At 39.7% G+C, this 27,868-nt stretch overlaps 1 protein-coding gene across 1 annotated transcript; it reads right to left on the bottom strand.

Annotated features, from left to right (window-relative positions):
* Positions 1-640: 640 nt before the first annotated feature.
* LOC135481873 (nuclear receptor subfamily 2 group E member 1-like) lies at positions 641-24,769 on the bottom strand. The gene is made up of 8 exons (XM_064761624.1): positions 24,592-24,769; positions 15,222-15,303; positions 14,046-14,064; positions 9,606-9,741; positions 4,208-4,437; positions 3,593-3,824; positions 2,910-3,059; positions 641-2,523 (listed from the first exon to the last, which is right to left on the bottom strand). Exons 1-8 carry the CDS (start codon positions 24,614-24,616, stop codon positions 2,252-2,254), a joined length of 1,146 nt encoding a protein of 381 aa, XP_064617694.1. The 5' UTR covers positions 24,617-24,769; the 3' UTR covers positions 641-2,251.
* Positions 24,770-27,868: the final 3,099 nt, after the last annotated feature.

The raw sequence follows: 27,868 nt of genomic DNA, 5'->3' as shown, positions 1-27,868 counted from the left end.
TAAAATTTTAAAAAACTAGTTGTGCTAACACTGAAATGTACAAGAATGAATAGTAGTCCTCTAATAATTCCACAGTGCCAAGTGCAACGAAACCAGCAATGTTCTCAGTTTCATTAATTTTCCATTTCTTCAGTTGAAGCGAAATGGTCTAATTAAGAAACATTAGAACAGCACTTAGATGGAAAGAGACGGTAGTTGCTATCTCAACAAATTTAAAACATTTTACTGTTATATGTAACACATGTTATTTCTAAAAATGTACATCGTTACTCATGCTATATACCATGAAAGAAATGAAAGATTACTGTTTTTATTTTCAATTTTAAGGATGTTGAAAATCTATGAGAACAGAGAGATTTTTTTCACAGGTTCCTTGGAAGTTGGTTTTTACTACAGATTTGAGATTTCATGTGCGGTTTCGGTTCGGTATAAATGATATATTCCACAGTTACTGGTAACTAGTATATAGATGCAGCAAAAATATCGGTATGAAAAGTAAAAACCAAATTCGATATGGCAGGATTCGAACTCAAGTCAGAGGAATACATACAATTTTAAGGTGAATCTCAACGGCATTAGGCTGAGTGCAAACAAAATAGCAGCCAGTTTTTAATCGTGGAACCTACTCATAGCTCCTCGGGGTTGCGAGATAAATAATATTTTATCTCGTAAGTCTATAAGCGTCCAACAAATACACCAGCCTGGGTTACGGCATTGTTTATGTATTACATATGCTGAGGCAACACAACATTTTCATTGCAAATATTTTATTTCTCAACAACTTAATCTTCACCAAATGTTGCCAAAAACAAGATGGGTAGGTGAATCGCCGCATATTTCATATCAGATCGAACGTTTCCGGTTATAGAATACGAAATTCTTATGGCTGCTTATTTCAGATGAACCCTACGCGGAGTGTAAAACAGATTTTTGTTTCTGAACATGTGTGGAAGAAACAATATAGCAGATTTTAACGACACAACATGTTTTGCAGATGAAAACACCTCAACAAAACGTGACAACGTTATAGTCACAAAAATACTTACGACAAAAACCCTTACAGCCAAATGTATGGTGAACAATAGAACTTTGCGACATATGTGACATTTATACAACAACCTACATCAAGATGTAACCTAATACCCGCCTTGATGTTACAAGAAAAATCATTTCGCGGTATGATCGATTTAGGCATCTATCCTTGTAAAATACCAGAAAAAGGCATGATAATCAGTGTACCTACACGAATATTGTATTATTCTCATCAAGGAAGAAGACTTCGAGAGAATCCTAGCCGGACCAGAAAATGTGACATATTCTTTGAAGTCACAAAGAATACATCAGGCACAACGTAACGTTCACACAAAGTAATGTTCTGACAATGTAACGTTCTTTGTAATGCAATTTTCAAACATCAGTACTGGATTTGGCAGTAAGCACTAATCGATGTAATTCTTTTAAATGACTCCTTTGGCTGTAATGTATGGTGAAATGGAAATATCCAAATACAGAGATCTGAACATTCAAGTCAGTACATGGAAATCTTTAGTAAATCTTAAAAATTATATACAACTGACAACAAGAGTGGTGTCCGGAATGGAAACTTTACGAATCGAGATCATGTAACGTAAATATTATAAACTCTTCGCGAACAAAATTACACAGAAATGTAGACGATAACATGACGAAAAATCATCAGCAGTAAATATTGGTTCATGAAAAAGTTATGCAGGGGAAGACGCGTGGTATATAAAAAACGTCATGGAAAAGAAGAGGAAGAGCTTCATATAAGAAGCCATGATGGAAGAAGACGCCGTGATGGAAGACAATGACGTCATCGGTCTGGAAGGATTTATTCTGAGACAGCGTAGATGTCAAAGGACGCCATACGCCACACTTATATGGTGCATTAGGCTGTCAGAAGATAACGGCAAAGTACCCGTGCACGACTTGTTCTTTTGGAAGAATTGCACAAACACTGCCACAAGGAATGGTACTTACGTTTGTATGAAAAAACAGGTCACAGTCAATATTTTCACTCTGCTATCCACGGATATATAATATCGGAAGCACTTGAAACTTGAATAGCACTACAGTATCAACAGTAAAACACATCTGTTCCGAACAGTCACGTGACACACACATCCAGTCTGTACAATGGTGAACATATAATACTCTTTCTATATTTACAAATAAATTTCTAATTTACACTAATTATAGAATAAATTCCATCGAGATATTTTCTCAGGCTTTAAAAGTCACTGGATTTAAACATATCCACTAAAAGTCTCTCAATGGGGATGCTCCCTATTGTTTTCCGAAAGAAGAGTTCCTCTATCGTGCTGCCGGAGACCGCCCGCAAATTGGGCAAAAGCAGAAGAAGTTTGCCAAACCGGAAGGGCTGTGTCGGATAAGATGTCTGGATGAATTTGCTGAGGGTGAGCTGGGCTTGATCCTGAAGGCTTGCCACTGAGTGAAAGTCCCGTAATGTCTTCATCTCCGAGGCTGACGAGCCCGCAAAAGCTGAAACAAAAAGAGGAAAGAAGTTGGAGATGCAGCAGTCAATACTGAATACATATAATATGAAATAATTATGATATAATTAAGACGTACAGCACAGAGAGACAAACCAGAGCATCGACGGTAATGTGCAAACTGGCAAACTGTCACACGTAACCAGTGAAATACAGCTTCTTGTCAATTTAAAAGTCACTCATTATGTATATAATTAACAAAGGTGATAAAATCCAAATTATCATTATGTCATTCTTATTTTAACATTGTTTAATGTTTTCCTAACATAGTTTACTAGATGTCAAGCAAAATCATGTCTAAACATATCTTACATCATTTGTGTTGTTTCTTTCACAATTGTTAACACTTTACATTATTCATGCCTCGTCACACACCTGTTTTAAATATGACGATTCCTTTGAGGCATGCGTACTCCGTGGGGTCTACCTGAAGGGCTTTAAATTTACCGATGATTTCCTGAAGTGCCCTGATCTGGCTCATGATGCTCACCACTTTCTCCGCCGGTGAGTGCTCGCTGCTTATACCTGACAACACAATGTGATCATATATTAATATTTCCGCTCCAACAGACAACTTGTTAGGTTTTGATTATGTGCCACGGGATCGTTTCCCAATATTCTCACCCTAACTGATTTGTCTGGGAAAGGTCATTCAAGTCAGTGATATCAAAACCTCTTCACAAGTTTTCCAAGATTTTTGTTTGTTTACCGAATCCAGAGGATGAGTTGGCACTTGGTGAGCATTGAGAACTTAAACGTGCACGCCTGGATATTTGTAACGTCCGGAATTGAGCTTTGTCCAGAGCCAAAGGTTTTCCAGCCTGTTGCAATTCTATCAAAATGAACCCAGTTCACTCAGAACTAAACCATTTCATCGGTAGTTTTACCTGTCAATCATAGTACCCCCAGAAAAATCTCAATCGATCATATAATAGAGCTATGTGGATTCACGCTCGTTATGCTGGGTGATTATGAGACAGCCCAAAACCACCAAAATGCATGATTAAGAAGGTAATGAAATGAACTTTCTGATCCAGTTATTGGACCAGCTAACTCACCCGCAGCCGAGAGGAGGGGTCCGGCTTCAATAGGCATCTGAAACTGCGCGGCACCAAGGACAAACAATTCCCGCCAGCCCTCCTCCAAAAGTAGGACCTGATCCCGGAACGGCAAGCTGAGAAACGCGGGAACATTCTTCGCCCATTTTACACTCATGAACAAAAGTCTGGCAGCCGCTTCACAAATAGCCTCGGGGTTGTTGTAATATGTCGGAGAGAGTTCGTGTGGGTACTGGGGGTAAAGCAAAACAGATACAAATTATCATTAATCGGAGAAAAATTAACTTAATAGACGATTGAATGTATTAAGTCAACATTTGGACATTTTCATCCTCATTTCCCTTCCTGGTTTCATCAAAAAGTTTATGGTTCGCACAAACTACCCTTCATATATTTTTACAAGAAAAAACACGTTATCACTTTTTTTAAAATTAACAAACAAGACAACCACAATACGCACATCGTACTCATACAGATATGGTACAGAGCTAGTCTTCAAAGGGCATAGTGATAGCGATAGTTTCATTAATGTGAATACACACAAATTCGCCTCGATTAGAGTGTAAATTCAATTGATTCCAGTGGGACTAAAAATAATTCCCTCAGCTGACTTACTTTTGGTGTTGGTTGACACAGCACAGATCCAGGGATCGAACCGTGATCCACAGCGGAGACAGTGATGCCGTCATTAGGGGTGACGTGATCCAGGCTCACTAATCCGGGGAAAAAAGCGGGTCTGAATGGGGAGTGAGCCAGGACGGACGGCAACTCGCTGGCTTCCTTCAAGTACATGGCCACTTGTCGCCTAATTGTGGAGTTCCTCGGACCACGTTCATGCTGCACAGCTGAAACGAAATGCAGAATCAAGAAATATTAAAACCTCATCTTGAGTCGTTTGATTTGACTCACATGATCACTCACCAAAAAATAACTCTTTTGTAATTGCTTTTTTAAAAATTATTCTCATAAGCTTTTTATACAAGTGGCTTCTTTGACAAACGTTCGTAAGTATCGTTTACAGTTATAGAGACACAGTGATAAGCCTTGGCCATGTATGGTTTCGAGTATTAGCATAAAATATGTGTTGTTAATTCATCTTAGGTATTTCAGGCTGGCGTAAACGTTTATCATGTAGAAGACATAGACTATCCAGAGTAATCTATGCAAAATGAAAAATGATATGTCGGTAATATTAATTATTACGTAACATGTTGTAAACGATTCTAAATTGGGTGTGTATTCCATCAAAGACAGACATGAGGAAGGAGCGGTTAATATAAACTGCCCCATCGGTGGCCTGTCACGCTGATGGCATTACCACGGCGGCCAAGATGCCACTCCAATCCCCCAGCGATATTGATCCATAGGCACGGGTTGACTGCTGTCGTACGCTCTTTAATTAGGAAGTCTAAACGCTGCTCGCCGGGGAAACATTTGGCGCTGTGTGCTCTTGCGAGAGGCTAAATCAGACACACATTTTTAATTTAATAAGCGAAAACCCGGCACTTCGCCTTCCATTGCTCTTGTATAAAGTGGATCTTAGTCGGTTCAGTGACCTGCACATTACCAACATTGGATAACAAATAGAGATCGGCTAGTTACACGGGCACAGCAGTCACCTTAATCGACACAGATAATCAGAGTGCCCTCGGAGCCAGTGAAAACTGGAAAGAGGCCCACCTGAAGGAGACTGCCTTGCTGAATGCCACACGACCCGATGTGACCCGAAACAAGAAAATAAATTGATAAGTGAAGCCAGTGTCTAGTTCAATTAACTTCCAAGCACACGTCAAATCGAGACAAGCGTTGTCAAACCCGAGAATATTGGCTTATAAAAAAAAGTTTGGTTATTAATTCTTAGCAATGTAGAGTGAACGTGCCGTCACGAACTTCCGGTGAGTGACTCAACCTACTGGACAATCTAAATCCATTCCACAAATGAACAATTTCCAGTGTTGCTATTACACAAAAATGGAGAGAAGTATATCTTCGAACGAAGCACTAAAATTTAGTATGTAAAATATAGGTCTGCAAAAGACACGATGCAGAGAAATCCATTTGCCTTTTGTTTTCGTTTTAAACGTTCAGAATTTTTGATAATAGACTTATCCGAATTGTTTTTCTTACATTAGTTTTTTGTCTGTCGAATGAGTATGTAATCTTGCTGTGAAGACCACTCCATCTGCCGCCACCTGATTACTTTAGGATATTCTTTTTGTCACCCAAAATCACCTATTGTTCCGCATACAAATTCTGTGTGAACAGTGGTTACTTATTTTATAAAGGTCGCGGTTAGAAATCGCAAGCAGTCAGAATTGAGAGAGGGTTCTATATTGAAACACCTCACGCTGGTACAGCCTTGGGTACAAAAGTCTCAACTTTAGGAAAACTGAGTTCAACACTCGCCTTGTATATCAACGTTAGAGAAGTGAATACTCTAGCACGCCGCGCGTTCTGCCCGTGTGGTATATACCACAATAGGCAAAGTAGGAGGAGATTCTGTATATTATTCGACCTGTTTGCGCAGCTGTGCTACGGCACGGGAAGAAGGCTAGAGAGCTAACCAAAACACCCTGGTCAGACAAAAGAAGAGTTAGAGGGAGAGGGCGACCGTTTACAACTCTCCCATCTCCTAGGCCAGGGAAGGTCAACGAAAGGAAACATCTTTATAAGTCCCCGTGCCGTTCCGTGAAAGTTAAAGAAAAGCGAAACAACGAAGGCAAAAGTTTGCATACGAGCTGTTGTCCGAGCGAGCAAAGTCAGCATGGCGGACGAAATGTGGGCCAACAAGGCGCATGAATCTATGAATGGTAGCCAGAGGTTTGAGCTGTAGACCCTTTTCTAGAGGCATGTCGATCAGGTCGAGTTTCAGATAAATCAAAATGTCATGTTTCCACAGAGTCACCTTTAGCTTTTGCCTTCCGTTCCAATTAAAGACGTTTTTCTTCCACCAATTTCCCCACGTCTACCAGAAATCTACTGAACTAGGTTGAGAGGGATTTAGTGCGCTCGTCATTTTTAAAGATATCACCGTCGAATAAATTGTTATCGGTCATTTTTCATCTCTGTTTTGGACACAGGAGATATTCAGAGTGCATCTTGAAAGGAAGTTTTGAAGATCCGAGAGACACTACTTTTTACCTCCCCCAGTCCGGAGTATGCGGCACTTGTGTGTCGAAAAGAAAAAAATGAAATACGTCTTAAAGCCGAAAGCACACTTCTTTAGACATTCGCGCAATTCCTAATATTGACAGGAGTATTGTCTTTGAGGCAGGTTGAAATGCGATACGATTTTGAAATTCAAACTCCGATAAAAATGCAACTGATTTCTATCAACTAGAGTGTAGGGAGATTTGTGAGGAATTAAAACGTGTGAACTCTCCAGTGGCGTAAGGTACAAATGTTAACGAGAGTGTGGTGGCGCTGATCACACTGTGCTGTTTGCCAAGGCCTCAATTCACATGCCATGCGAAGTTTTCTCAGTGTCTAAACTTCTTTACCGGGGATTTCGCTTATTTGCTTAAGGATCTTACTGAAGATAAACTCGCACAACCAAGTTATGGAGAGTACAGAAAATCTCCCATGCAGCTCCTTGAAGATGGGCCGCGCAGAAAAGATGTAACAAACAGCAATAAGAAAGTTCACACAGTAGAATAAATGTGTCTAAAAGAGCCGGTGTGTTTCGGATAAGACATAGATTAAAACCGTGCGGTGAGATAATTGCACTAACGTCTCCAGGTGCTCAATTGGCTATGTATATCACACACTTATCTACGTGCAAGTTCCTTTTAAGAAGGATTTGCCAGTCAAAAAGCTGACGGTTTTTTTTCTTCAGTCGTGACATTCCCAGCACTTGATGAAAGCTGCGTAAAGGCGGTCTTGAGACTGCACGTGTAGCAAGCCAATCTTGTCTATGGACAACACAAAGCCAACAAGCGCCGACGTAAAGAAACTTTATTGACTGCCCTCTTAGGTTAAAAAAAGATATTTTACTTAGTGAGATTTGTACGCCAAATAAATGAGATTTGATTGAGAGAGATATTCAAATTAAACAGTTGTCAGTAAGAGTACTCGGCCGAGGGACTTCGCTCAGCACCCTAAGTCTCCGAACGCTGCCTCGACAGACTTCTCAACAGCGGTCGTTCATCGCGGTAAACAAAATCGAAAATTAAGATGAACATTTGATACAGACGCAATAATAAACGGGTTAGTAAAAGTATCAATGGTTGATCTGGCTTGGCACTCGGCAAATCGCAGCGCGATACTGGGAAAACTCTTGTAGCCATTCAGGCTTGGCGCCCTTCCCCTGCCAAAAAATCCGCCCAGACACGTTTCGTATTTCCTCTGACCAAAAGACCGGCCAACGAGAGGAGAAAAAATCGATCGTCATTCAATGGCCCTTACTTTGGTCTCGTGCAGCTGGCACGTGCGTTTATTTCCTAGTTGGGTTTTAAATGCTATCTGCACCATGACACTTCATTGAAGGAGACAAGATGAGCAATCTGGGGACTTTAGCAAGCACAGAAGCGGTTGAGAAACGGAGCGATCAATGACGGAAAACCGCAATCAACACCTTCATTAACTTGATGAAAAGGGCTGGAATCTAACATGATTTTCCTATTCAAAGCGAATCTAATGCCAGTGATATTTCCGTTGAGCCAGGGCTTTTCTTCGAGGTAATGTCTGTAACTGATAGCTTCTCTTCGTATCCTGGAACACCGACGATCGGGAACAAACAACACAGAAAAGGAGAAGAACCTGCTAAGGAACACAATTGTCTAAACCTAACCCCGACTGCTCCCGCCACGACTTCGCCGTGGCAATCCGTTAACGGGTGGGGATATTACACTAATTCTAGCCACAAAGGGCCCTATCGATCCACGGGATACCGCAAATTGATGTAATATTCATATTCAGTGTTTGTTGCTTGTTTTTTCTGGCTCATCATAACACTTTGTTCCCTTGAGTGGCTTCTTGTTGAGCCGACGATTTGTGTCCGCTTCAGCAACGCTAACACTGCCAAGGTCGCCAAAGTCAAACACAATAGCGTGTGGCCAGACCAGCTGATAACATTAGTGACAATTAAGCTGAATTATACTAATTTTCCAATCGGCTCAAGAAATTTCGTGTCTTTCACGGCGGCGCTTTAGTGTGAAAGCCAACCCGTCATTACGAAATCCAATCGCTTCACATAAATGTTAACAACATATTGTGGGGATAAATAAACAATTTTTCCTTGATCTTATGCCCACATAATTGTTTTCAGAACTTGGTGAACATTGGCGAATGGCTAAATGAGGCTTGAATCAAATCATTCGTGAATTACTACGTATAGCTTAAATCAAAACAGTCATTGTTTAGAACGTGGTATCATGGGGTATAATTAATATACAACGTTTATTAGGCATTGCATTATTTTAACATCACTTCTTATATACGAACGCATATATTTTATATTTCAAACTCAAACAAACGTAAATAACGCTATAAAATTACAGCTTTTTCTCCACAAAATATGATTTTACCGACATATTATTAAAAGTTTTGATATATGAGATAAGTAGCAAATTCAACTTTGATTGTACAAATTTTGCTCCCAGAAATTTGATATCACATATAGTAAAGACAAACTTGTCAGGACGCCACAAAATCACACGTTTGCATCAATGAACACCAACTTCCATCAAAATATAGGCGGAAAACTGAACATGACACTAGTCAGCGAGGAGAAGACTGCATCAGGCGAGACGGCAGACAATGGTCGCGATAGGCATCAACGTAAAGCCAAAAAGGTAAAAAGGCGAGCGGAGATTTGATCAGTGACTTGTGACCAGTGTAGGTTCAAGCCAAGGAACCAGCCCATGGCGCATCTCCAATCAGTAAAGCTGGGACATTTCATAGTTATTTTGTGACGGAACCATGGCTCTCGAGCCCAAAGGTGACTGGTGAAACAGCTTTCATCGAAATCTGGCCCATGGGGATTGTTCAACAAACTGAGATAAAAAAAACCTACCGTCTTTGTTCATTCCCGCCTCCAGACATTTGGTCAGCCGACATGCCCGGCACTGGTTCCGGTGCGTCTTGTCAACAGGACACGCCCCTTGACCACGGGCCTTACATATGTATTGTCGGTTTCTCCTGATAGATCTCTGCAAAGATAACACCAACAGGCAGCTGCTAAAAATTGTCCATATGTCGTGTTTTTCAACCGCTTCTCTTGAATATTAAGAAAACAATTAATGCCTTTTGACTCTGAAATGTTGAAAAAAGGGGGATAGATCTGACAATAAATAAACACAAATAATTAAAGACAAACAGCCCCCGGAAGACTTTATCAACTTGCTCATTTGTTCAGTCTGCTGGAGTTTCACCACATGAGGTATATTTGGAAAACAAGGTCTACAAAGGCTAAGGTTTTTATCTCTAGAAAATTCATGCGGTCACGTGAATAAGTGTTCGTCGCGTACAGTGTGTAAAGGCAAAAATTTTAAGAGTTTTAAACAGATTAGAACTTGCTATAAAACTGCGCCGTCCACAAAAATTTGGTGATTTAACTGCCCAGTTCTTTTTTCTTCGGGTGAAAAAACAAATCATCTGTTGAGGTGAACTTTGGATTTAATAATATCTTGATTTCTACAAATTATTCGTACCAAAAATATCAAGTGCTTTGGACATCATCCGAGCCAAGGGTTTATGCCATGCTTTATTTAACGAGACCTATTATTATTAAGACAGAGCAAGCAGATGATTTGATTTCGAAGTGAATGGCAATTTCAGCCATTGACGACTGTTTTTATTACTGTACAGGCCTACTCTGACTTACACAATTCAGAATTCCTCAGCGAAAGTGTGTATGGAAATTACTCAAAGGGCTATAGGTTATGTTGCCAAAAATATGGCAGAAACATTGTCGACGTGGCACTAATTCTTATTTATCCAGACGATCGAGCATCTTAATATATGGCCTAAATTATTGACTCGGTAAACCTATTGTTATTCTCACAAAAGTCATAGTCACAAAATAATTCACATCGACCGAATAATTTACCCTCAGTGCTGTCCCATGTAGTTTATAAACTAACAAAAGACAACCAAGGCTTTGTCGTGCATATAGCCGTGGAGAACTCTTCAGGCAACATAACTGTTTTCATATGACGAAAAAAAAACATGACATGTTCCTGAATTGAACTCTCACCATGATTTTTATTAACACAGAGAGTTATCGCGATGATGTCATTATGCATCTTTCTGTATGAATAAATTTGTGTGAATGATAACTTGCACTTGCTGAACATGAACTGTACATCGATGCCACGAAATAAAAAACAAATAAAACAAATAAAAAGAAAGCGTCCCTGCATACGGGAGCTGAGATGGTCAGTGAGATCCGCCTTTTGTAGCGTGACAACAGGTTTGACTACACCTCTCTACTAAAATTTCCTCGTTCGGGAGTTTAAAGAATCCGGATCTCTTGACTTTTGGTGTTAAAGTTAATGAGACAATCTCTCACGGAGACACGTTTTAGGGATCAGTTTTATGTGTCCTATAAAACTGACTTTGCCAATCTAATCGAGGAAAAATATTGAAAATCTATAATTTGTATGCGGATGGTGGCTAGAGAAAGCGAGGACGTGCCCAGGTGTACAATCGAGTCGCTTTGGTATTTACACACCCAAGAGGCCCAGATTTACATGGACGTTTTGAGGAACTCACTAAAGTTTGTGTAAAGTTTTAACTCCGACCTTAGCTTGGCTTATGTTCTGTCAGACCGGAGCGATCTTGTGAGGGTAAGATGCCCCCGTTAACAGTGCTTTCTCCTGGCTCTAACACAGTGGGAGGGTATCACCTCTCACCTGAACACGATATGGCGGCATCGTTCGCTTTGATCTTACACGCCTCAGGTGTGATGTGCAGACCAGGTAACCGACTAAGTCTCGAGTTGCGCAGCTAAGAAGCTATTGTTTCTACAAACATGCGTTTACACAAAATTCATCCTCAAGTCAACAGTAGCCCTCGAATTTCTCCCCCGGGTTACGTAGAAAGGCAAATCTCCTTTCCCGTATTTCGAGGTTTACCCCGACACGGCGAGCTGGTGGGGGGAATTCACAGAGGCACCTCGCTCCGTGCCGACTCTTCAGTTGATCGTGTTCGCGTGTTTTAACAAGATCATTCATTTGTTTCCGGTGACAAAGGTCAGGATTTCTAAGTCACGTCCGGTCTCCTGTCCATCCTCCTCCAATTCGCGCTAATTAAACTTCGATGAATCAAAGTTGCAGTTCAATTGAGCAGGCTGTTGAAGAGAGAGTTTGCCCAGTCATGGTGTTCAACATTTACTATCCTTCTAAGAATAAACTGAATGCGATGCTAACCTCTTGTAAAGGTCAATGTGAGCCACAAATGGACACCAATGACACCGCGAGTAACTAAAACAGATAACCAAAATCTTTCCCAGCTCAGAAAAGAAAATGTAGGAATTAAAACTAGGAACAATTCTGCCGATTTTACACCCAGGGCATCGCAAATTGGGGCGACTAAGGAATATGATAACTTCTCAGGTCATCTTGATTATGGATAACTTGTAATAAATTATTGCGCAAACTAAATAATAAGTGTTCAATTAAAATATATAGACGAATGGTGATATTTAGCTTGATTGAGTTATTATTGGATGAATATATTAGCTGGAGTAAAAGCGCTGGTCGTTCGAGCAAAATTAGATGTCAGCAAAAGACCTGACTTGTTTAGCACTTCTCCTGAAGGGCCTGTAACAACAGCGATGCTGTTTAACAAATACACGGGTAATGATGCTGACTACATCAGATTAGCCTGTGATATATAGTAAACTCTGCCAACGCCTAATAAAATGACGTGAAATGTCTCTGATAAATAAATAGTCGTATACACACACAGAAATTGAACCATCATGTGTAAAATGAGTAAGTGCAGAGACAATTTCCGTGTCAGTGGCACTCTGACAGCACGAATCGTGGGACGAGCAACAGGCTTTGGGAAATGTCAAAAATTACCGACAATCTGACTCACAATGCAACATGGCTGACCGCCGTGCAAACTAGGCATGATTATACGTCAACTTCACACACGATAACCTCGGAAAAGTTAGGACTAAACTACTACACAAGTCCAAAACACAGTAATTGCGTGCCTCTAAAAACACGTGAAGGCAATTTTATCCATAGGCTGTAATGAATCAATTACAGACAATTACAAAGCCACTTCTCTCCTCGCAGTGAGCTACATGCTCTCCAGGAAGCCGGATTCCCATACCACCCAAATGCCCTGTCAAAGCTGTTCATGTTAATACGGTAATACCGTTAATCTATCAGTTGTACAAAACACACTGTTTATCACCATTCTTTATTAATTATGTTTTGATGACAAATATAGGCCTATATTTCCCCAAATTTTACCTATACTTACTGCAAGCAAACTACAATTTCGAATATTGAATGTGGCCTGGTATGGCTAATGTTTGAAAAGCTGCTGTTCAGAAGAATACAGCCTTGCTTATTCTGGTACATTCCTAAACCTTGTTTATACATTTTGTCTTTTTTACCAGATAATATATTGATGAAATAAACTTTATAACATGTAAATCCCTGAATGATGAATTGGCTACCTAAAATAACATGTGTGAATTTCGGTTTTTGTTTCCTGAAAAAAAAGCCTACATGAAAATTTGCTATCTATAGTATATAGAGTTAAAATGCTGTGCATATCTGGAAATTAGAAAACCCAGACTATTTATATCCTAACACTCTAAATAAATTAATACATACACCAAATAATCCACCATCAGCTATATATATTAACCCCGTTTTATAAAACTAAAACAAAAATAAAACTGTATACCACTCCACTAAACAACAAGCCATCAGAAACTGAAGAGGATTTTGAATCAGTTTGTGACATTCTATTTGTTTCTGTAGGCTTTGATAACTTCTTTTTTTATCCCACTACGCAATCATCTTTCAATAACTATTTTCAATAGTCAGATGCTCATGCAGATGAGAGAGGGTGCTTTACGGATCTCAGTAGAAATATGCATGCAACCATAAATAATAAGAACAATTGTGTTATATTCTGTTGTGACAAATAAAACAAAAGAAATGTTTTTTTAAGTGCAGAAAAGGAAATTTGGAACAAACATCTACTGGCCAATTACGGCCATGGAAGGGTGACTTTGGGTGATAAATCAACTGGCTGAGACGTCACTCTTAACATAGTTTGCGGAGAGCTTTGAGAGTTAGACTAGAATGTAAACCAAGAGAGTAAGTAAGTAAGTATGTAAGTGAGAAAGTAAACAGAAGTCAACGGCAGCTCCTAGTGGAGGGGCTTAATGAGATGCCTGGTGTCGTGAGAAGTACAGGTGCTGTTTGCTCAAGACCCAGTCTATAAGAAAGTCAGATAGGTTAAAATTAAATCATGTACTCACCTTGAAGAATCCAGCGCACCTGCAAGTTAAGAAAGAGAAAAAACGGCATGAACTTTTGTGGATTTGCAAGACAACATTGGTCCACCCTAGCCAGATGGTGAAAGATCAGAGACACTTTTAGGGAGAAAACCTAATGGAAACGGATTGGGAGGAAAGTAAAAGGGACTTTCGTGGCACAGATTTGGACCTATAGGCCTAAATTCATGTCAGTAGGCTTCTCAGCACCTTTTGTAACTATGTGTAAATATTTCCGAAGTATCAACAAAGTTACGAGTAGATACAGGTACAGACGTATGTATACATAGGCCGGCTGAACGAGTGTCGGGTTGCCGTAGATGGCCCTAGGATAGCGGGAAGCCCGCACCCTGCGTGCCAGCACAATAGAGCCTAGCATCACCATCCCAAACATATCTACACAACGGACAAAATCACCCGTCTAAAGTTTCATCTCTATATTATGCTCCACATTGCATTGCACTGAAACCAAGCTTTAACGTCAGGAATTTCACGGCTGACTCGTGTTATTTTTTAACCATTGCTCCTCCTTTTCCCATTCCAAAGTAAAGCGAAAAGTTACTGTTAAGTTTTAGATAAAATATTTAACCAAGCGCCAACTGTCAGAAACCAGACACGTCGTGTGTCCACTAATGAATTACCAGAAGTTTATACTGTCGCCAGGGCAACGAAACTTGATACCAAGATAGTTCATAATGGCTAATTAATAACTTAATTTAATTAATTTAATTGAAAACTCTGGCATTAACAAAAACCTCAGATCCCAAAAGTCAAAAGCCAAAATATAGTCATCACAAACAACCAGCCTTAAAATCATCGGGTTGTTTGGAATTCTTGTCGTTAAATAAAACATCTGATGGCGTGAAATTGCATGTACCTGTCTATCATATTTCGTGGAAATCATACATTTTTCAAATGCTTTTACTAAAACCTAAATACCAAGCTTTATATGCTTGAAGTATTCAGGCATATTCCAAAGCATTCCCACACGGTTGATATCAGACAAGATTAAATAATGATTTTATTGTAATGAACTTTGTTTCACTGGCTTACTCACTGACGCATCACTATTTTCATCTTCTGTTTAACTTTTACTGCTGTAGCATTATCACACACGTAAATAAATAAATAATAAAATTAACGAAAAAATGGATAACTTACCCATCACATGCATAAATCCCGTAATGTTTCCCTGATGAATGGTCTTGGCACACCTTACACGGGACGTCAACGAGTATTCGACCTATGAAGAAAGGAAATAAAATGATGTAAATCCAAATTTTACATCTTTGTGGGCCTGTGTCACTTACTGTGAATAGCGGGGTGCATCCAGTAAAGAGGGAAAAAGTAAATAAACTGGACTCACGAAGGTTCTGAACTCCAAACATGGTACGTAACACACATCAAATTAATTATATGTAATGGTTAAGTGTATAACATGAGCTCTTAGGCCTTGCCAAATTTCGCTCAAGTAAGATTTTCTTCATAACAAAAACAGGAAGAATACATCATGAAAAAAAGTTTACATCTAAAACGATTTCGAATAATTAACACACAGTTCTCGTCCAAATTCAGTAACGCATCTAAATATAACGGAAGTGTATACTAACTAATAGGTATTTGTGATAACAGTATGCAGGCAATTGAGAGATAATATAAATCCTAAATTACCTATAACACGATTATAAATCGAAAAGTACAAGTGAGCATGCATATATGAGCATAGGATTTTCACCCTAAGCTACTATCATCTTACCCGAGGTACACTTAGTTTGGAGGGTTAAAACAGAAAATTAGCCTGTACCATTTTTCAATAAAATATAAGGTCCTGTCCAAAAAAAAAAATTACAAGAACAAGTCAGTCCAAGCATCTGATACATGCTGTGAAGTTATGCAAAGCACTCCGCATGTTAATCGTGGGGAATGATAAAACATCTGTGGAATTGGTATACAACCGACTCTGCACTTGACTCTTCCTACACAAGACGAGGCACGCTGGTAATTATGGTCGAACAGAAATACTGAAATGGCTAATTGACACTGAGCTGTCAATATCCACTTACTTTTCTTATAGTCCATGCTGAAGAGACGAGTTAAGAGGTCATAAAATAGGTGAGAAAGTCCTTCGCCAGCTTGTGGTCAAGTCCTAATGATCAAAATGACACTAGATAAAGTGACCACAAGCAGTAAATGACTCCTGGACCCAGTTGTGTTAGCTGTTTGTTAAAGACCTAAAACCGCTGGAAATCCTTCTTGGGACAAAACACTGCCAGCCGATCTATGCGGCTTATTTGACCAAAATTACGCAACAGTAGTAATTATAGAGGGCTCCTGGACAAAGGCTGACCTCTGCTGTTCCTTAGCTCTATTGTCACGGGCGGCTGTCCAAATCCAAGAGGCCAACACGAGGGGGTTTTCACTGACTGACGTAATCCGATGGACCAATGGCGCCCATTGTTCCTAGCTGAAGTATCACGCTTATGTCCCGCTAGGAACCGTTAGTCCATGAACATCGACTTCAAACTCGCTAGAGACACCGTTGTCTTCTTTTGGGGATTTTTTTTTTATATAAGAAAGGCCTGTGGCATCGTGGGTGAACGATTCTCCAAAGACTTGTGAATTAATAATAAGCGAAGGAAATGAACATTTCTGGCGGATGGTGGCAGGTCTGCTTTGCGAGAGAGGCGGTGACGAAAAACCTAACTTGAATTCCAACTTAACACTTCCTGATATTAAGCCCTCGCAAGCCAGTTATTTAATGGGGGACTGATGGATCACTTCTAGGGTCTTCCAAATATGGTAGTGTGGGCAAGTCCGCATGTGAGCGACACTTGTTGAAGTGCCATCAATAGAAGTTGTGAACAGTCTGTATTGAAGGAGCGATCTGTACAATTACGGGTCGTGATGTGACAGTCTTTCAATATCCTTTGACTAGGCAATGGGTGTAAATCTCCGATTATACAGTAAACTTCTCCGTGTTGTCCGGTCGTGCGAATCCGGGCCTCGGCCTAATGATTAGGGAATATCTCTCTGCACACAAGACACTGTATCTAGGGACGCTATCCATGCCCCATGACACCCGAATAAACTTGCTGAACGCCTCACAAAGTTGTTACACTAATTGTGACTGAGAAGTTATTATGCTGGAGCGGTGGTTTGACCGTACCCGCTGTTCTCGTTCAAATCTCACTAATTCCGAGAGTTTCTCTTAATGTCTGACTTTCCCACAGGCTTGAACAATGGTCTTTTTAAGGGACGGACGGGATAAGGTGGGATTCCCGCGCCTCAGGCCCGCAGACGACATACCACCAATTTGACTTTGGATTTTTCCAGCGGGGGAGACAAATATGAAACTGTAGGGTCGAGGGCAGAGTCGACGCTATCTTTATGGATCTAGCATAAACAAAAAAACAGTCCGTCAATTCTGTAATGTTCTTTCGCATCTCACTAGCCGGTGGTCTCGGAGCACACGGCGCTAGAATTTGACCCTGTCGCTGGTCAAACGACGGTGTTTAGCCAGGTACACTCTGACCAATCAGTTGTGTCCACAAAGTCAAAGATAAGAGAAAAGGAGGACTGTGGTAAAGCGTCCTTTTGCTACACTTCCAAACCCTTAGCCATTGATCTATTTCCTCGAGACTGTGCACATTTCCCCCGTAAACCCACGATCGGCGCTAATATTTTCCCCGATTTCCACGGGCATCTAATTTCTAATGTAAACTCAGTCGGTTGACATCTCTCGCCCATTCAAATATTGAGACAAGGGTCGACGTGGATTTGTGCTCTCTTATAATCCCACTGAAAGCGGCCCAAGTTTGTGCCTACAAACAAATCAAGCGTCACAAAAAACAAATTTGGATACAAATGGAGAAATGAATAAAAGTCTTGTTACGACGGTCGCTGTTTATGGGACTTTGATCAGAAAGAGCAAATGAAGACGAGGAGGGTCCTTGTTTTCAAATTAACTCATAAAGATGTATTGACAGAGAGCTGCGCCAGCCGTGCATCTGGCACATCTACCTTATTTACCTCCCGTGACCAGAGAACTCTCATGGGAAGGAATCGCAGCTTTGCATGCAAAATGGAAAAATTCTTAACATAAGGTTCACTTTTCTTGACATTTCCTTTCTTGATTATGGCCGGTTGCCCAACAAATTGGCTCCTGTTAGGGATTGAGTCGAGGAGAAAGGGAACTCGATAACAGTGACACAAAGTCGAGGGAATAGTTTGACGTCTTCTCACTATAGCTGACGAGTAAACGCTCACAGATGACCGTCAACGGTAAAAACAAACGTCAACACGTTTGAGAAGCGATTGTCTGAAGGATGACGAGGATACTGGTATGAGATTAAGTCTTCCCTCCCTCAGCTCTGCCTTAGCGGCCAGAAATATCGAAAATTACTGGGGAACGGCTTTGGAGATTTTCGTGCCACAGATAACTGAACCGTGCGCAGAAACAAAAAATGTCCAAGGTGTTAAAATCTGTATGGATTCGTCGCAGTTGATTTAGCTATATTTCACAGTCCAAGAATAGCGGAGGAGCTCGGTTTTTTCGGTTCAGTTAATATTGGGTACACTGACTTTCTTGTGCCAAAACACTTCAAAGCGAAAAGTTCCTTAAGTCGCCACCGATGTATTCCAAACCCGTCTACAATAAGAGATAAAGAGAATTCTAGAGCAAACATGGAACCCTTGATCAGACCCTCTTATCTTGTTTTTTAAAGGAGGTGCATTTTAGCAGATGAATTTATCGAACGAGACAAGTTCATCTTGAAAAAGTCAATGTGAGGTATTAAAATAACACTTTAGGAGAGAATTAAATCATATACTTAGAAAGAAAGTGTTAAAATAAGTGGAAATGGACTTAAAACCCATGTCTAATATAAGCCTCGAAAAGCCCTCAGCTATGTCATCTTTAAGTATCGGGAATCACGTGTTTGGACTGAGATTTGCAATATTTGTATGCTTGCTCTATTTCCTTTACAGTTATGCATTTTAAAATGTCGTAGACACTTTTTTGGCTGGGAGGGGATTAGGCTTTGATGCCTGTGAAAGCCCGTGTATCACAAATCGCATGTTCGGGGGCAGGCCTTTCGGTTAACCCTGCTCTTCTTTTGTCTTCTGCCCACTGCCCGGGCCTGCACAGCCCACACCGTACAGTTTGGGGCAGCCACTCACGGTGAAAATCGCTAAACCTCTATAGACTTTCTCGACTTTTTATGTATTTATTTCTGACTCTAGTTGGGTGAGAAGAATGCTCTTAAGAAGGGCAAACGGTCTTTTGTTGACGTTATCTTCCAACCGCTCTTCTCGACAGGGGCTTTATGGCCAACGCTAAAAGTGAAGAAGAATTCAACATACGAGTTGCCAATCCGACCAGATCCCATCTCACATGTGTTTAACCAGAGTGCTGGCTCCAGATCTGGCCTAAACCCTCCTCTAATATCTACAAATCTACCCGGCTTTTAAAGGTGTCTCGTTTTTCTCGGCCCCACGTTCTACAGTGACATAACCCTAAGGTTACAGTGATGACAGGAATCCTTCACCTGCCCGCCAGTAAGACAAGTGTCCCAGGCTGCTCATGTCTTCATAGGACCACGTCCACCCAGGGGACAGACCTATTGATTTTAGACGTTTAATTATACCCTTATGCAGGATCAAATATTATCCATGTATCATTATTTTTACATAAGGCAGTGCTCACCTCGATGACCTCAAAACAACTATATTATCATCATACTATATATATACATTAAAATGTTGGCAATGACAGTTCTATGTACATCACACCTTTTCTTCATTGGTTGTTTTTTATTTCACAAAGAGTGTTTCATATTTTTAAAAACGTATTTTTAAAATCAATTTTATATTTTTATTTTATGAATATTTCCTTCGGTTCTGTACGTGTGTCACAACTCATAAAAACATCACTCCTCATATATTATTATTATCTAACTCCAGTTCTGTGATAAATCCAAAGGACGAATGCATTAACTTTAAATCTTCCCATATTACTTTGTATCACTTTGAGTTTTATTACGCCATTTGTGATATAGGACAGGTGTGATGTAAAATAAATTTTTATGCCCTATATTTGCAAAGACAGCTTCATTCCCTTAACATATATTGTGATTATGTCTTTGAAAACCCATAGTCCAACGTGAATCCACTTTCGGATTTTTCTGACTCCAATAATATCGAGAAAGAAGAAATTCTGCAGGGCTTTGAAACGGATCATAAAAATTCCGGACTTTTCCCGGGATACGGAGATGAGTTTTGGGGCGGGAGAAAAGGGGGTTGAGAAAAGCACTATCTGACATAAGGACCGTGGCGATAAGATATGAGGGATTCGTCTAAAGGCTTTTGACAACAAATCCCGTTTCTGTTGCCTTGATGGTTCCTCAATCTGCTGGGCGCCCGTGTGTGCCGAGGACTCGGGTCGGCTTGACGGCAGCTCCCTCGACCCCTGAGTCTTCAGCACGGAACCTGTCACATTTCCCGACACGTTTATACAGACACTTCTCAACTTCAGTTCATCTTCACGCGCCTTAAAGCCCTTCCGCTGACCTTCATGGTACGGTGCCAAGAGAAAACATATGTACACCCACTCAAATAAACCCAAACCAAACTGCTTGCTCCAAGGTTCAAGTTTTGGAAATTATAACATTTAAGCATTTTAAAATTTATTGTCAAAAAATATGGTGATGTAGTGATTCGGACCTGGGTGAAATTTTGCGCTAATTTGCTGGAAATTTTCTGAACATGTATACAAGAGTTGTGAAAAGTAAATCCCCCAGAGCTGGGGCTGTAACTACAGAGGGCGGATGGGGACTGTCGGAGCTTCTGTCGATACACATTGACTTAAGATCGCCTCCTCTATCCTAAATCGGAACTCTTCAAAATAAAAGGTACAAAAGCACACGACTTTGTCACCTCAGACAGAGGTTTGGCATGGAGATCCACGGTTAACGTCAACCAAAGAAAAACTCTGACTTTGAACGTTTTTTTTTTACTTAACGTTTTTGTTTGTTAAAACACATAATTGAAAGGATAAAGATTCCACCTGTTTAGAATAGTTTTGCAACACATTTAAATCACAAATAAGGTCTCGCCAGCTGATTCGGATGCATGCTACATCTGTACACACCACAGCAAAAATGTTTAAAACTGAATATGCAACGATTTACATTGTGATCAAATAATCAGTTGCGAAACCTACATTGTTTGTGTATTTATCATCAACAGGTAATTATTTAAATTCATCTACTTATAGATTTATGTTAATTATATGGGTACTTTCTATTTTTAGTTTACATGATAAACTAGTGGAGCACACTAAAGAAGTTTTGTATAAAATATCGGGTTATACACTGAAATGTAATTTCGGGTTTGGGAAGAAAATCTTTTCCTTTCAAAATTTGTTTCATTATACAGTCCTCAAAAATAAATGATAAATCTTACAAGGCAGCATGGGATGGACACACCCACCGTAAAAAATTAATTTTATAAAAACGTAATTAAAAAATAAAATCGGTATATATAACATATAGCACAACTGTCACAAACATATATAATACACATATACACATGACGAATGAATGGCGTCATGAGGTGTATATGTTAGCTGGGCCTGCGCTTAGAACAGACCGGATAGATATCTACAAACGGTGGTAAATGACTGTGCAAATACAATGTGTGAATTCTACGTAATGAATAAGTATTTTATTAATAATATATCATACTTTTACAGCATGATGTCATATTTCAATTTATATTGTATAGCTTTCCGGCACGTACGGTTGTCGTCCGTCATGACATTGAATTATGCAAATACCGTACTACATATCTTAAAACTATGCAATGGAAACGAAAATCTCAACGAAAAAAATATTTCTAAAGGGAACCTTATGTAAATGTACAAATTTTAATCCGGAAAAATCATGAAAACGTTTAATATAAACACAAAACTGTTGTGTCATGAATGTCCATAATAGGTGGTAGGTCTCTACACTGTAAATCTTTTATTACGTTCCATTTATTGTTTGTTTGTTCGTTCGTTTTTTTCCCTTTAGTTTTTATTGTCCTTTCTTTAATAGTTTGGTTTTTTAACGATTCCCTGTCCTCTCCGCACGAATATCAAGTGAGCTTTTTATTGTTCCAACATATAACTACTGTGAGCAGACGTGTGATTGGTTTGTTCGTGTCTTTCTACCATTTCGCTCTCCACGTCTGGTTTAAGTCTGATGGCTTAATTGGAACTACTCTAGAAATTAATCCCTATTCTTTCTTATTACAGGCTATTAATCTGTGTTAAGTCCGGAAGTCTCTGGAGAGACTGTGTAGCGAGGCTGTGGCGGGTCCAAACTTAACAATCGTCCCCCATCAATTGATTCGTTTCTCACCCGAACTTAGAACAAGGACGGATGAGCTGATTGTGCTGTCGGTTAATAGAGGAATCCATCTTATGGCCTCTTTGCGGCTGCGCTCAGTCCAAACTACCTCAATCGTTCAAGAAGGCGGACTATAGCACATCCAAGAGTCTTCAACTCCCATCAAATTCACTTGGAAATATCTTTTGTCGTCAACAAGGAAATTTGCTGTTGCTGGACGGCGATACTATCACCGCTGTGCATTAATAATTCACACCTTTTCCAGCGGGTAACTAATTTGTGAACGCGGAAGCGATGGGAATAAAAAGTTGTCCCAAACGAGCTGGTATACAGGCTCCGGCCCGGCCTGTCTCCCCGTTCCGACGTTCTGATCTTCCTACTCATTTATTTATCGCCTTAATGAAACCCCGGTCGATCAACACCTTCTGGACACGCGATTTAACCTGTCACCAACTTTACAACTTTGCTCAGTAAACGCTTTAAAGTGAAAAAACAAATAGCCCAAGAAATAAAACCAAGACAAAAAAATACACATCAAAAACAAATTTGAAAAAAAACTAACATGAAAGTGTTTAATTAATCATGCAGAATTATTTTCACTCCGTATACCAACCCGTCGCGCGACCACTCGTTGTATATATGCACCGGTATCATTATTCACTCATTAGGTGCAGTGAGTATATGTAATGTGAGCGGATTTATGAGAGTTGATCTTTAAAATAATACACATTATTAGCTGAAATTTACAAATACAAGTATAGTAAAATTAAACTACAAGTTTTTGCCAGATGTAGGTATTGCAATTATTTTAATATTTAAACTTTAAACTATATATATATATATATATATATATATATATATATATATATATATATATATATATATATATATATATATATATATATTCGTCTGTGCTGAGAGAAAATTGTATATTCTGGGAATTACTCTTCTTTCCTAAGATCAAAAATCAAAGATATTCTTTTACCTGTATTTTTATCGTCTAGTTGAAATAATATGTGGTTAAAAAATATAGATTTTTCAGTCAACCTTCTTTAGTAAATTCGTTTTTACGTTTGAACTATAAGGTATGTATAATCTGATTGTGGATTGTGGATTTAATCTAACTACGTATATACTGAAAGTTTCAGAAAAAGTTTTTCCTATTAATTGACCCATTCTGCAAAAAGAACCTCGTTTCGGACATTATTTCATTATTTAGACGGAAGTATTCTAGTGCTCTGGTGTCTGGGTTACACCTTACACCGCCATTTGTGAACTGAGCTCTGGTAACAGTTCTTAGGAAAAGTGAAACTGATTCATTTTTTTAGTATGACGTTAAATAAACATTCAGTCAATGAATTCAAATGTGCATTGATGCTTCTTCAAAGATCTGCATGCTACGGACTGAAAAATTCTGATAATGATTCGTAGGAGACTCAGAAAGTGTAACAATCAATCTGTAAAAAGCTTCTGTTGACTCAAACAGTATAACATTACTTCATAAAAAAGTGTAATTGACTCAAAAATTGCTAAACTAGCTTCTATGTAATGTATTCTGTTAGAAATAAAATTGTTCTTTGGCAGGAGTGTTTTGCTACATCGTACAGCCTCTGTATATTCACCCAGTGCAAGTTCTTCGCCTTCAGCCCGGACTGAAAACGCCTTAAGGTAAACCTACAAGCGTGGCCTAACGTCGTAAATAAAACTAAATAAATGTTTAGGAAGGGGTGACAATTTGTTCAACCATCTTAAAGGGGTTTTATGTGGCTGTTAAAACGCGATCATTCTCCAGACGTGAGCCAGATGTAACAAAAGAGAAGGCTTGTTGTGGACTCCATAAAATCAACACCTAAGACTAGTTAGCTGTAGACAGTTTGAGTTTATAGCGGATTCTTTCAATAGAGTACACCAGTGATTTATTATGCTCACTGTCATTGCGCTTTTGTAACCCGTACGTGTAGCTATAGCCTGGACGAGAGCCTAGTTACAAGGCCTGTAGCAAACTTAATGGCAGTGGATACACCGTGACATCTTTGACATCTCTTACGCGGTGATGACACGAAACTGTTTGTCATTGGGGAACAGGACAACTTTGCGGACCTGGAAAAGGAAACAGGTACGAAATGTTAAAAGACACTTACTGGACGTCCCTGTCATTTTGTTCATACTAGTCGTGCCCGGCACTCAAGTTGTCTGTCTGTGTGTGTATGTAAACCACAGTCCACACGGGCCGGCCCAACCACGCCAGGTTACCTTGTTCTATATAACTCGAATCAAACACCGTTAAACGTCGAAGGCAATTTTAACGTGGACAAGCATTAGACTGCCTGACCCTCAATGTTGCAACCAACCAATCAGAGACCGGCTGGGCCACTCACTCGGATGTCTACTCAACCCCTCGCTGTCTCTGACGCGATGTCAGCCCAAACCGGGATAACACAAGGCTTTAGCTGTAACTCGAACAAGTGGCGGTCTCTTTCTAGCTATCTGATTGGCCGACCGCCGTGAAAACTTCTGAATCGTCTGCTAGTTACAAATTAAGAATGGGAGTACACAGTAGACAGCAAATCGTCCTCTTCGCTCAGGGTAATGATACGCTTGCATCGACGTGTCTTAGCCAACTTTTTTTCAACCGGTCTCTATATTGCGGATGAATTGTTCCGTGATAAAAGAGTGGATTAGGATAGAGTCCCGTGACCTGTCAGTGTCGTTTTGTTGGTTACCTAACTGGAATGCTCGCAGGCGATCGACTATTGTCAGCAAGATCGGGCTGCAAAAGGCGGGACTCGTTATTAAACTGCAATGATCCTTTTACCAAAACCGGGCCCTGCCCCGTTTTCTTTGAAGTCCACCCAGCCCAACACGGGCGGCGCGTTGCTCAATTTTACCTGTCTACTAATGAACTGAACCTTAAGGAGCGACTTTCCGCCTCGACGCTTTCGGCGAATTTAGCCAGAATGACTCTTATGTAACTCAAACGAAACTGCTCAAATGGTTTTATAGAATCTTTGTCAAGCAACAAAATCCGATAAAATCGGATGCCTTTGATATTTTTTATCCTGAGAAGTATATTTTTCACAATTTCTGCTGAGGTTTGATATTTCTTTGAAGATATAAATTTAAACATATGCCGTGGGTTTTAGCGGGGTAGATCGTGTGACCATTCCAACTTTTTGTGTTCTTTTGGCATATAGTATCGTTCATCCTGATCCTATCCTTTGCCCAGGTAAAGTGATTTAGGATTTAGGAAAAAAACCAAAACAATATTGTTGTGCCTTTGACGTCATTTTTGCCGACACCATCAAAATCAAACAGTTTAAAAATGTGAAAAAATAAAATAACACCAAGAACAACTTGCTTGAAGAATAACATAAGAGGAAGAATTCCTCCACACGGAATCTTGAGCACGGAGTTCATCACCAATCAAATAAACATATGTGAAAAACATGATTCCGCAGTACGGGGTTAAACACCAAGCAATAAAATATGTAAAATATACGCTTTTTATGATTGTTTTCATGAAAGCGTATAATTGGTTGTGAAGATTTGCTTGAATAAATGTGTATCGTAAATCTTTCGTCAGTATTTTGAAAGATTATCAAATCAGGTTCGAGATCAGTATTCAGTCATACATATGCATAAATAAAATGTGACCAGGTAAAGTGATTGATAATTGTCACCAGGTACACGGGTTCATAAATGAGACCTGGTAAAGTGACTGATAAATGTCACCAGGTACACGGGTTCATAAATGAGATCAGGTAAAGTTACTGATAAATGTTATCAGATACACGGGTTGATAAATAAGACCAGGTAAAGTGACTGATAAATGCTATCAGGTACACAGGTTCATAAATGTGACCAGGTAAAGTGACTGATAAATGTCACCAGGTACACGGGTTCATAAATGTGACTAGGTGAAGTGACTAATAAATGTTATCAGATACACAGGTTCATAAATGTGACCCGGTAAAGTGACTGTTAAATGTCACTAGGTATACGGGTTCATAAATGTGACCTGGTAAAGTGAGTGATAAATGTTATGAGGTACACAGGTTCATAAATGAGACCAGGTAAAGTGACTGATAAATGTCACCAGATACACAGGTTCAAAATGAGACCAGGTAAAACTATTGATAAATGTCACCAGGTTCACAGGCTCATAAATGAGGTAAAGTGACTGATAAATGCCAGCAGGTACATAGGTTCATAATTGAGACCAGGCAAGCTGATTGGTAAGTGTGATGGGGTACACAGGTTTATGAATGAAACCAGATTAATTGAGCGGTAAGTGTGACCAGGTGCACAGGTTCATAAATGAAACTAGGTAAGCTGATTGATAAGTATGATCAGGTACACAGGTTTATAAAAGGGTTAGGACACCGTTTCATAAAGCGCACGTAGGGCTACGCTCACGTAACTGCCCTGGCGACGTAATACCTACAATACTGGTCGCCATGGAAGTTACGTGCACGTAACGTTACGTGCGCTTTATGAAACGGGCCCCAGGTAAGTGAAAGGTAAGTTCACACGTGCGACCATGCATACTGCTTCATAAATGGGACCAGATATGCTCATAAGTGTGAACAAGTGTACACGTTCATAAATGGGACCAGATTTGCCCATAAGTGTGAACAAGTGTACACGTTCATAAATTGCACCAGATATGCACATAAGTGTAAACAAGTGTACACGTTCATAAATTGGACCAGATATGCCCATAAGTATGAACAAGTGTACACGTTCATAAATGGGACCAGATAATTGTACACGTTCATAAATGGGACCAGATATGCACAAAGTATGAACAAGTCTACACGTTCATAAATGGGACCAGATAATTGTAAACTCCCTCATATCGAGAAAAGGGCATTTTAAATCCCAAATGACAACATCCAGGTTCACTGGTATTTAATCACAACCTATATCTGCTATCAATAAAAACCTTTAGACTTAGAACATTTGTCTGTATAGGTTATCCCCTTCTGGAACTGCTGTGCCTAATGTGAGGTTAGGCGTATAAGTGCCCCGTACCTAGTATATTTACGCCTAAGAGTAGTTCTGGCGAATATAAGTAATTTCAAACTGGAATAGGTGAACGTAATGGAAGATGTACGTTAGAACAGTGACCCAAGGTAATATTGCTACGTTCCCGAAAAGTTCTGGTGAATACGGTTCCCCAAGATGGATTTGATAAACCAAAAAATAGACTCAACGTATTAGTGATCTCAAGCTATAGTATCTTTATACCGAAGCGAAGTTCTGGAGAATCGCTATGAGAAATGGGAAATTTACACTGACCAGTACCTCTTATTGTCACCTCTAGGACAAGTCTAGGCGAGCACACAACTTGGAATTGCTATGTAATCCCAACGTATGATCTCGACTTACAGTATTTTACGCCTATGAGAAGTTCTG

This window comes from Liolophura sinensis, chromosome 1, assembly GCF_032854445.1.
Source record: "Liolophura sinensis isolate JHLJ2023 chromosome 1, CUHK_Ljap_v2, whole genome shotgun sequence".
NCBI lineage: Eukaryota > Metazoa > Mollusca > Polyplacophora > Chitonida > Chitonidae > Liolophura > Liolophura sinensis.
The sequence above is the reverse complement of the archived record's forward strand: the minus strand, read 5'-3'. Positions and strand labels throughout refer to the sequence as shown.

Excerpts from the sequence above, each read along its gene's own strand:
- LOC135481873 (XM_064761624.1), bottom strand. The coding sequence starts at position 24,616 with ATGAACAAAATGACAGGGACGTCCA. Across the intron at positions 3,825-4,207 it reads TGTGTCAACCAACACCAAAA|TACCCACACGAACTCTCTCC; the intron begins GTAAGTCAGCTG and ends CTTTACCCCCAG. Across the intron at positions 2,524-2,909 it reads AATCGTCATATTTAAAACAG|CTTTTGCGGGCTCGTCAGCC; the intron begins GTGTGTGACGAG and ends TTTTTGTTTCAG.